Below are 12,183 nucleotides of genomic sequence, written 5' to 3' on the forward strand. Positions count from 1 at the left end.
CATTCCGAGACTTTGGCTAAAAAGAAATCTTGAAAATTTAAATACCGCCATATGTGAGGGAGGCTACAAATGGTAATCAGTGACAATGCTTCTCACGATGGATGAAGAGCATATTATGACGTCAATATAGAAAAGTCTAGGATAACTTTTTTCCTATATTGACGTCAATATAAGCTAGGAACAATAGCGTGAGAATGCTCGTCTTGATTTAATGAGCAGTTTATTAAAATAAATCCAGGTTTAGGTTTAAGACAACTAGATAGATTAGTTTACAAAATCCACTGGCATAGATATAGAACAATGGAGCCTAGATATAAACACTAACCGTCTTACCACAAAAACTTTTAAACGTCAGTTTATGCCTTGTCTAAAAAAATGACAAATTATGACGTTGACATACGGTTCATTTTGCAGCCAAAATTTTATTAGACAAGTGTAAAACAGGGGTTAAAGTTTTTGTAGTAAGGCCATAACCGTCTTACCACAAAAACTTTTTAACGTCAGTTTAAGCCTTGTCTAAAAAAATGTCAAATTATGACGTTGACATATGGTTCATTTTGGAGCCACATTTTTTTTAGACAAGTGTAAAACAGTGGTTAAAGTTTTTGTAGTAAGGCCATAAGTGTGTCGCAAAAGCTACTGTTAAAAAATGACAGTGTTTAAATTCTAGACGGCTGGTAGGAGAATTATTTCTTTAATTTGGGATGCTGCGCCGACTCCTTATAAAATTGGGATAAGGGCAGGATGATGATGATGATGACTGTTAAAGAGTGGGATACTTTTTGCTACGTCCCGGATTGTGACTTAGAGTTGCTTGAGATTAGTTTTACCGTTAAAATTAAACACTTATACAATGTTTAAGTTTCTCGTATTTATTTTAAAACCCAACATTTTGCGGTTGGTCTACAAATAAATGCAGTTTCCTAGTGTATAGCATAATCTTTAAGTTTGTATAATTTATCAATTAGATTGCAGTCGCGAACTAACTAAACTATGCCATTAACGGGTGTTTAACCAAAGCTTAGCCGAAAAGGAAGTTCAACTAATCTTTATTTATATAAAGTAAATACGAGATAATTAGACTAGGTTTACTTTTCAATTATCACACGAATAGTAGAAGTAAATACGGGAAAACCCAATGTCTAAGATGTTTTGGTAAATGGTTAAAAATCTGTGATAGAATATTAAGAAGTTAGCTATTTTGATTTTATGTGTCTTACAGAAATGTAGACGACATTTTTCATAAAGTGAGCATGTTATAGCGATACTAGGTATTTAGTGTGGGATTAGGTACTTGTTATTATATTTCTCCAATGTCTCAAAATGCGCGTTACGACCTTAAAAGAAACACCTGATTTTGAACAACCTCCTTCAGACACTCGGGTTCATAGAGAAACACACCTTATGAAATAATCTACAAATGTCTACAATGTCAAAGTTATATCCATTGATTGAATTGCAACATGCACTTGAACTTCTTATCATATAACAACTTCAAATCTATTACGGTTTTATCGTGAAAATAAATTATATTTTTATATGGCATGTTAGTTTTATGGCTGACTTTTATTATTTCTCGAAATTGCATTTGAATTTTGCAACACCAGAAAAATTTACAAGATTCGTTTATCCCACTTAAAGTTCAACCCATTTCTTCATAAACTGGATTCTACGTTCTATTTAACGAGTACATCATTGTGCAAATTTCTTCCTCCATACATTAAGTCTCCACGGACGCCACCCACAGCAATTCATTCAATTTAAAAAGTAAATAGCGCCTACACAGCGAGCTAATAAAACGGTGCCAAAAATAGACATCATCCAATTATTTGTTGACCTCCAGTAAGAACAGAACTTGATATAACTCCCATACCCTCAGTTCTATAAGTTCATTGGCTCCATCCCAAGGAGTAAGGAAAGAAGAGCGGATATGCCATAATTAAGGTAGGTCAGGCGCCTTATTCTAGATCAAATGTGTGCAGTGGGCATGACCAAAACGATCAGTTGAGAGTGAACTAACGATGCGTTCGGGTTCTTTGAGACATCCGTCAATGATTTTTGGGTATTACATAAAATGATTGGGTCCAAAGAAGGCATAAGGGTGAAGACTGAAGACAGTAACATTCCCCGTCCCTCGTACACCCGCATTTTGGGGCGCTACTTTGAACTCCAACCCAAGAAACTCTTTCTTAGGAGATTTTCGGTTATGGCACCTTTTTTTTTTCCGACGTTAAAAATCATCAAATGACCCCTCCCGCTGTGGGTTAGCAGCGGTGAGGGAGTGTCAGACTCTTACTGACTAAAAACCGTCGTGTTCCGTCATAGGCCTTTTATGTACCAGGGCCGCGGTATCTCTTTCGAACAACCCGCAGCCCCGGCAGGCCTTGGCCCTGCTGGGCCCCGCTGGGGTTGCTGACATCTCTTTGAGGAGCGCGTGGAACAACGCGCGCCGTCGACACGGGTCTGTCGTCTAAGCAGACAGAGGGACGATGAGCCACCCAAACTCACCGCCCACAGACCCACGCCTACGGTGGCCGGGAGTCATCACGCGACACCCGGCGCCCATGGTGTCTACCTGGGCCAGCGCGGCGGCCGGGATGAGAGGTGCGTACTCTCTGGCGTTCCGCCTCCTCCTTCTCGAGCATGACCGCTTCGCAGATGGAGGCGACGGCATCCCATTCCCTCTCGCCCCGGACCATGGCCTGAACCAGGGCCGGACGCGAGAGGTCGCTGCCGCCCAAAGCCTCGACGAGGACCCGGCGGTGCCCCTCCCATGCGGGGCACACCTGGACTGTGTGGTCCACCGTGTCCTCGAGGCTGTCCGCACAATGGTGACACCCGGGCGCCTCCTCACGACCGATTTGGTGCAGGTACCTCCCGAAACATCCGTGTCCGGTGAGGACCTGCGTCATGCGGTACGTGAGGGCGCCATGGCTCCTCCCGAGCTACTCCTCAAAGAGGGGACTTACCGCCACTATGGTGGCGTGCCCTGCACTGGGTTGGGACAGTCGCTCCCTCCAGGCCACCATGAGATCGCGCCGGAGCTCTGCCCGCTGCGCGACAACTTGCCGCGGCAACGGGGTTTCCCCCCGGCGCTGAGCCTCCTAGCGCCAGTCGTACAGGCGCAAGAAGACTCTCGCCTCCAGATCCTCCGTTATGGCACCTCCGCTAGTCACTATGTTCTCCATGCTCCATCTAAACAATGGCTAGTCTTAATATAGAATGTTTTGATGTTTTTCTGCCACATTTGTATGTGCTCATGTTATTTCCGGCAACAAACCCACTCTTCAATTAACTGTTGAGTTAAATAGTGGATGGGAATTGGGAAAATACGTGTATGACTCAGGATCTAGATAACTAAGTTTTGAGGAGCGATATGAGTAAAACACAAAACATGATCAACGTGGTCGCCAGTAGAAGGCATTATACATAATATATTCAAAGGGGTAATACTTGAGTTACGTTGTTTAATCTATCTTACCCTACCTAACTACTATAATCTTTGGAGATCGATGGCATTTAGCAAAGCTATAAGACCCATCACTCTCAAAAAGACTGTTACTACCGGGGTCCGAAAATTCTGATGACATCACAAAGTCTAGTGACCATGAACCTGGGACAACCAAATAATCTAGACTATTCCATAAGTGTGACTATATGTTTAGCATTCTAGCCAATTGCGGCGCGGACCACCAGAAACCAATATGCTAATTTGCTCATTTTGCATATTTCGCCTGACCGTGATTTATGAGAAAAAACGGTTACATACATTTTTTTAGTTTTTAGGTGGCGAAACAGTAGCAGCGAGTAACAACGTGTTAATTAATCTAAAATGGGTTTTATTTTATTATTTTCCGCAGTGAAGTCAAAAATGTAATAATGATGTAGTGGTCTGCATACTAAACTGTTCTTTTTGGAACTCAAAATATATATTTGCATGTTAAGGTTATACTGAGCTACGTTTAGTGATCGGCTGTCCATTGTTTTTTAACTTAGGGATCCATTCTTTTTCTTTTTCGCGAAGTTCCTTCAAAGCTTTGCGAGTGCCCCCCGTTTGGATAATTTGGTTTTCCAAGGTTTCAGTTCTTAGATATAGGTTTAGGTTCAGCTTAACGGCCTTTTACAGGCGTTGCAAAAATCGTTGCGAACGTTGATCTATATTACCAACTATTAATTAAGGAATTAAGATTTTCTGTAAGACTAAAATACCATTTTTAATTGGTGACCTGACACTTGTAATAGAAACACTTTTTTGAACGTCCTGAATAGAATATTTGTCTAGTCGAAGTTATTTACCGTAACAATAACAGTTTTGCTTCAATCTTTAACGTAGACGGGCACATCAAAAGGACATTAACTGACTATTGGGTACATAGAGTAAGTGCGAATTGACGCAGAAACTGAAGTGTGTCTGTGTGTCAAAGTAACGGTTTTCTATGCAAACAATGTTTTATTCGTCGATGTAGTGAATCATATTTAAATATACTACTTGAGATTCGCAAGGTTTGGGAAAGTTTCAGAATTTTTTAGGATCCTCATCATCTGCGTAGCCGTTTCCCAACTATGCTGGGATCGGCTTAAAATCGTATCGCCTAAAATGAGTTGGCTATTACAGTCGAAGTACTAAATATACCCAACATTAATAAAACAAGGATTTCATTTTCAACGAGGACTTCATTTTCTTCGGGTATGTAAGTTCATATTGATGTTCAGCTGACCCGACGAAAGACCAAGCAAAGACCACTTACTACGAGATGTTGAATGAAAAAAACAGAAAGGGCAATAAGGCAATATACATATACCTATGTATAAGTGTTTAGGGCATTGCGTTAACTAAGGACGTGGTTCCGACAACTATTGAAGCATATACGATACTGCAAGGACGTAGAGAGGAAGGCGAATTGCAGCAACATGTGGCATTCTAGTAAAAGTGGATATGTAAATGTAAACAAGTACATATGTACATGTTTCTAAATAACAAGGACTGTGGAATCAAGTGGCTTTTACATTTTGTGTGTTAAAAACTTAAAAAGGTCCATTGCTGGACAGAGGCCTCTCCTAAGCTGGGGAGATTTGCCCACACTCATCCATTGTGCTGGGTATGCGAGTTAGTGAGTGCAGCATAGGATGTATTTTATCTTCGGAGATTGTGTGTGATTTAAAGCACCACATACATATTAAGAAACAGTATTTTTAATGGGAAACCGCAGGATTTATATTTAGCACAAATATTGATCTTCCTTTATCAATACTGAACGCAAAACTAGTCCAGTCCTTTGTGCCGTTACCATAGCAACCGTTAACACTTCGCGCCATGATAAAGTAAACAGTGAGTTGTGTACATAAGTGTCTTAGTGTACAGTTGTGTACGCGACACGGTCAATAGGTCTGTGTGACTATAATGTGGGTAAATGACACATTGTTACCGACCGTTTCTAGCTACCGTAAATAAAGGGAGTGCTACTTTTACTTAATTGTGTGTTTTTTCAACCGGATGTATTATTTTCTATGGCAAGTGAGACAGAGGTGTATTTTGCAATATATTACAATTTCACTGAGAAAACGAAGACTCAGAAAATTCGAAATTTCAAAAGATTAATTCATTCAAGCTTCTGCTTCTCAAATCTAGCCCTCTTTTCACATGAAAAACCCCATAAAAGCTGCATTATCAAGACGCAGCCTCAACTGGTCCCAACAGAAAGCTAGACATCCAATTTTCTGATCACGATTGAAACGCCTTCGAGCCCTAAGTTCCCAATGGCACAAAAGCACGATATCATCATCAAAGATCTGAATTTGCAGCAGTGTCTGCTTATTAACTTTCCCTTCATACCTTTCACATAAAACATTATTAAACCGTGCAGAGCAGTGTTTTCTTAGCATGACGTCACAGGAAGTAAAGTAGACTAATGCCATTTAGAGCTTATGAAATTGTATCCCTAAGCGACTGCGTTCACTGCGTACAACGCAAGGAGTAAGGACAGATGAGTGGAGATGCCAATATGCAGGTATGTCATGCGCCTTCTTCCAGCTCAAATACGAACGGTGGGCATGACCAATGCGATCAGTTACGAGTGAACTAACGTGGATTCAACTATTCTGTCAACGATTTTTTGTATTACAAAAGATTGAGGGTCCAAAGAAAGCATGTAAGGGTGAAATCAGTAACGTTTCTTGTCTCCGCCATTTTGGCGCGCTACTTTCTTAGGAGATTTTCCGTATGGCACCTCCACTAGTCATATTATTCTCCATGGTAGAACGAGACAATGTTTAAAATGATTCACCTTTCAAATACGTTCCATTACACAGCTATTAGTAAACCTTTTATAAAAACAAACAGGCTTAGGTTCGGTCAATGTTTTGTTACGGTAATTATTAAATTGCTTTCAATGGTAAACTTGTTATTATGGCGTTTTATTGGGTAGAACTAATTGTATTGCTCAACTCTCTTCAGAATCGTAATTTATTGTTTTAATACCTCATTCATTTGTTCCTTTGCTTACGTTATCAGTTGTAATATTTAACCTAAATGGTAGATCATATGCATCATTAACTTAAAAAATTGTTAATTGCAAATATTCTATTAGGTATTAGTGAATCAGTTAAACAGTTAAATTAGTTCACGTCAACGTAAATACACAGTTTGATTTTATTTACCAAAATAAGCGGTCAACATAATAATAAGTAGCTACTTGGTAAACAACGTGTGTAATAAATCAAATACAGAAAGTAGTTTCATTAATTGACTATATTAGTCATAGATCAAATAAAACGTAAAGAACTAACGGTCATAGAAAAGGAGTCAATTTAACGAGGTCGGAAAATATAGTGAAATATCAAGTACTAGCTTTTGCCCGCAACTTCGTTCGCGTGGAATAGTGACTACCAGCAGATTTTTGATTTGACCAATAGATGGCGCTATATGTCCGGAATAATTTTATTTTTATTTTTTTTTTGTAATAAAAACTATCCTATGTCCTTTCTCAAGTTTCAAACTATGTCTGTACCAAATTTCACACAAATCGGTTCAGTAGTTTAGGCGTGAAGAAAAGACAGACAGACAGACAGAGTTGCTTTCGCATTTATAATATTAGTTTGGATGACTCGCTTCGACTCGTCAAGTACCTACTGTATAGCCCAGACCGCGGGATTGTTCGAAAGAGTTACCGCAGCCCTGGTACATAAGGGCTTCAGTAGGAACATAATGGGTTTTAGTCAGTAAGAGTCGGACACTTCCTGACGCTGCTGATTTCCCATAAAAAAGTACTATTTATATAGCCTCTCAAGTTGTAGTTAACAGTCCAAACTCCAGTGTCATGTTGCAGAACCTAAGCTCCTGAAGTTAGTACTTACTTTGTAAAATTAAAGTTATTAGATGCGAGGATCTCCGCCAGCGACCCCCACAGGGTCCTGTGCAGCTCCCGCACCGGAGCCCCCCACCAGCTCGCGTGCCAATACCTCACTGTTGAGGACACGCAGCAGTTCACACCTGGAACAATAGAGAACATTGTTGAGGGCAAAGAACATTGATTTACAAAGAAGAAGGGAAGAATGCCAGTATGATAAGGCACAGAAAGGAATGAAAGCATGAAACATATTGCATCCACCACAAAAAACAATTGGGAACAGGACAAGAAGAAGACAATATTGGCAAGAAAGAGATTAGACCTGAAGCACATTTGCAAGATTTATTTTTCTGGTAATCAAGCACCCTTAGAAAACACTTGCAAGTCTACGTAAGGTTAGTTAAGTCCTAGTCCTTGGCGTTTTCAGGATTGATTAAAACCAATTTGTTACAGCATTTACTGTAACGATCTTGTATTGTGTGAAGACAAGAAGATGACTCGACAAAATTAATAACAGCTATTAGCAAGATTTATTTAATGTTGAAATCTTTTTTAACCTTTACCTTTTGTCAAATTTCGCCTCGGACCATAAATTTTAATAGCAACAATACGTTAATAAATTAATTCACTATCTGATCATACTAAATTCTGCATTGTCTAGTAATCAATCATGGAAATATAGTAATAAATAACTATGCAAATAAATACCTGTATATTATTGGCTACGTATTAAAATGTCGCGTGTTTGACCTATCAGACAGAAGCTAAGCGAACGCGCACCTGACATTGAATGCATCTTTCGTCACTCATCGTCGCCTACGCAACCCACTTGTTTTGTTATGTAAATAAAAAATCTTTTATTTTAGCTGGCTCTATAGCTACTGCGACTTCATCATTAGCCTACTGCAGTCCTACAATTTACTGACCGCAGGCTACCGGCAGTAAGAATGTGCAAAGCGCATATTGGAGCATTGCTCCAAACATTGCATACTATATGAACGTTGGGATTGGCATGTCAGTCCCAATTTCCAAGACGTGCTGAGAATTATCAAAAGCTTGAATTTTCTTTGTTTGACATATACCAAATCACAAAAAAAAAAACAGTAGACTGATCAAAGAGCTCGAGGGTCATGGTGGAAGAAAACCGTCAATCATCATAATTTTCCTATTAACCTATTGCCTTTAGCTACATAACAAGGCCTTGCATCGGATCAATAAATAACGCATTATCAAGAATGGCGTCTTCTACGAAATAATCAATATCCACATTCACGTCTGCCATTGCGAGTAACCAGAACGAAAACTCTTTCTTCATTAAAACGTCCAGGTAAAAATATTCAAGCTATATTTGACTTTGGCCAAATAAAATAACACGTTAGTTTATCGTCCGTCCGTCTGTGTTGGCAGCTCTTCAAAACAGCAACACCGATTTGTACCGCGTACGAATAAAACGATAACATTTGGACGGAATTAAACGATCACCGGGTCACGGCAGGAGATTTGGGTCCTTCGAATTCATATTTTGTTTACGCCAATTACAATACCCTTTAAGTACCTTTAAAATATCTGGGATTTATAAAACTTACTACGAACAAATCGCTGGTCAAACAAAATCTTTGCCCTACTCTGTAAATAAGCAAGGATGCTCTAGCAAAAGTGAGTGTTCAAATTAAATTCAATGCAATAACCAGTATTTAAAATACAAAGTAAATATTTCGATACACTTTTCAAGGCTGCTACACTTACATTTGAGTCCAATTTTGGATGAAAAACTTGATTCGAGCTACTTTCAAATACATTTTTTCACAAGTACAGTCATGTACGCAATTTTATCTACATGTGAAAGAATGTGTCATCAATATAATGGGGTAATTGAAGCTGTCGTCGACTGTACGTTGAACGGTTAGGTACGTTGACTTACGACAATTGATTGGTATTGTCTGGCTGGCCTAAAAATAGGCCCATGTCGTGGGCGTTGTAAGAGGCGACCTAGGGATTGTGACAGACTGTTACAATACCAAGATATTTATTTTGTTCATAAGTAGCAACGTCCATTAGTGTTTTTTGCCCTGAAGATTTTTTCTCGTCTCGTCTGTAGACAATAATGAAACCTTTTTAAATGCTAGTAGTTCCAGAAAAGTGACCAAAACCAAGTGCGGTATTTTCTCCCAGGATTTATGCAGAAATTGAGACAAAAATTTGACTGTGTTGAACCAGTATTAGACCCTATTCCTTATGTTCCAAAATCTCTGCTTTTAAATAGGAATATGACAAGTGATCACACCCCGATTCACGCTTTAAGAAGCTCCACTACAAATTTCTAGTCCAAGGTCGAAAAAACGGTGTCAAATACGAATTTCGATAGCAAAGACATTAAGAGTGTTGATTTTAACGGATGAACGCGAATACTTTCGCACTTTACTACAATTTGCATAGCTTACATAGCTGTTCACGGTCACTGGTTTACTAACTGGAGAGTGCAAGCGGAGTTAGTGGGTGACCTATTGAAATTGGAGACCATCGAGGTAAATCTTTAAACCCTAGACAGGTTTTCTTTAAAAGATTTTGAGACAAGAAGAATAATAGAACAAACACGGACAATGGCACTGCTTACTTCTTAAGAAATCTCTTTCATCAGGCCCGTTATGGGAGACTTAGAATGAATCTTTGTAAAAACTTGATATTTAGAGTTCGTTTCTCCCAGTCACATGGGTTGCGAAAGCATCTTATCACTAGACAGGAACGGTTGTTTGATTCCATGATGAATAAATGAAATAGGTAGGTGACAACTGTCCTTTCTTCAACAAAACCTTTCCTTTGTCGAGTAATTACACGATAGTGACCTTTCTATATTTCATTTGGAAATTGAACTCGACGTACCCATTTATGGTCATCGTTGCGGTAAAAGTACTCCTTAACAGAAAAAGCGGGAAGTGAAAAAACTCTACACAAACAACAATTAAAAGTTCAGGAGCACATATGAGGGTTTATATCTTAAGATATTTATCAATATCCAGGAAAAGATATAAGCGATTCAACAGCAAACAGTAAATAAAAGGCGAGGTGAATGCACTGACATGGCCACTGCTCAAAGGCGCGACTTAAGAGTGGGCGCACACTGCGACAAATGTGCGATTTTTGCATATTTTTTGCGACATTTTTATGACTACCGTGAGGCTAAAAGGAATGGCATTTATTTTTGTTTTTCGACTTCCGACAACGCCTACAATACTCATCTTATTATGACTCATGGTCCGTTAAAGACCGCTACATCTTCTAAGCATTTTTTTCCTGCCTAGTTTTTGTGTTAAATATTCAAATTCCTATTATGTTGAAACTTTTTTAAGCATGACATACTTCACAAAAAAAGATAATTGTTTAACAGTAAATAGTGATGTGTAACAGTAAATAGAGTACAACGGTCAACTTTATTATGATACTCATGATAAAACAACAAATTCGAGTTAAACAGGTACTCTGTACTTAATGCACGCATAAAACACAAACTTGTCTTTAAGGCAAGACTCATTTAACTATATAAGAGACCTATAATACCGTTGTACCAAAGGGGTAACCATTATGGCAAAGATTGTGAAAACTATAGACTTATCGACGACTTTGAAACCTTTAAAATGCCTTAATCCAAGAGCCAAAAATTACGATGAGTTTCGCAGCATTGTTAACTTTACGGCAATCCTTATTTTGCATCCAAGGACTCGGAGCTTTCGAAGGAACTATCACAAGTGTTTTTAAATATAAATCTTGAGTAAATTGATAAACAAATAAAGTACCAACAACCAGTCCTTAAACCTTCAACTTTTACTTAAAGAAAAGAAAAAAGAAAAATTGCAAAGGATACGAAATCATTCGACGTAGGTATAATAATTCATAATGAAGTTAATTAATTCAGTCACGTTTGAGCAGTAAAAGCGATTAAAGCGTTGCGACAGTCATATCACGTGTATACAACTTACTAAAGTATTACAGGTCAGCTGTAGCAACTGAATAATTAAGATACAGCGCATAGTATAGACTTTTATATGCGTTTAATGCATTTGCCTGCGAAAGGCTGCAAACTGACTGAAGTTGGGAGTCAAACAGTCACCGCGGCCCTTGACCTCAGAAGGTATGGATCGTGGATGGGAGTCAATAGCCTTCAGAGATGTGTCATGGAAGAGCTAGTCTAGTGTTAAAGTGAAAAGCCGTAGGCTACAATAGCCGACAGGGCTTTATTTTTGTGTAATATCGGTTCTGCGCCTGGTCTGTGTCCGTTTGTGTCCGGTTGCCGTCACATCGGGCTATGAGAGTGAAGGAATATAGTGCATCCGTGTCTGTCTGCGCAGATGCTCGTGCTCTATAATATGTCCTGCGCAGCTGGCTGAGCTCCTTATAGGAGAACAGCCGCCGTGGCCAACAGCTATGATGATATTATATTTTTTTAGTTTAAGCAGACCCCGTCTAAAATATTGTCTGCTTTGACGCACGAGTAAATTAAACTAAAAACAAGTAGAGCACAAATAGGTTAAATAAATAGGCTATTTTTCAGTCTGTAAACAGTAGGTGAGATTGAGGTTAAGCACTAGCCCAGATTAAATACTAGAAATTAATTCACCTGACGTGAACGGATTTAAATGTTACGCATGCTAACCGAAGAAAAAGAATGGCTATAAAAACCTGTAAGATCTGTTTTAAAATTATCTCACTGTAATGTATATTAATATATCTATACAAAATCTATATATACTTATATACAAGAGGAAACAGTTTTTGTTTATTTTGTTTCCTAAAGGCTCCGAAACTATCTACTGAACTGATTTGAAAAAACTAAATGGAATTG

General features: G+C 38.8%; 1 protein-coding gene across 1 annotated transcript in view; it reads right to left on the reverse strand.

Annotated features, from left to right (window-relative positions):
- LOC124640076 (cell growth regulator with RING finger domain protein 1-like) overlaps positions 1-12,183 on the reverse strand; it is a 43,825-nt gene that overhangs the window by 11,887 nt on the left and 19,755 nt on the right. The window contains exon 3 of the mRNA XM_047177691.1: positions 7,354-7,489. Within this exon, the coding sequence (XP_047033647.1) occupies positions 7,354-7,489 (136 nt within the window). The remainder of the gene's footprint in view (positions 1-7,353; positions 7,490-12,183) is intronic.

The sequence above is a fragment of the Helicoverpa zea genome, chromosome 20, assembly GCF_022581195.2.
Source record: "Helicoverpa zea isolate HzStark_Cry1AcR chromosome 20, ilHelZeax1.1, whole genome shotgun sequence".
NCBI lineage: Eukaryota > Metazoa > Arthropoda > Insecta > Lepidoptera > Noctuidae > Helicoverpa > Helicoverpa zea.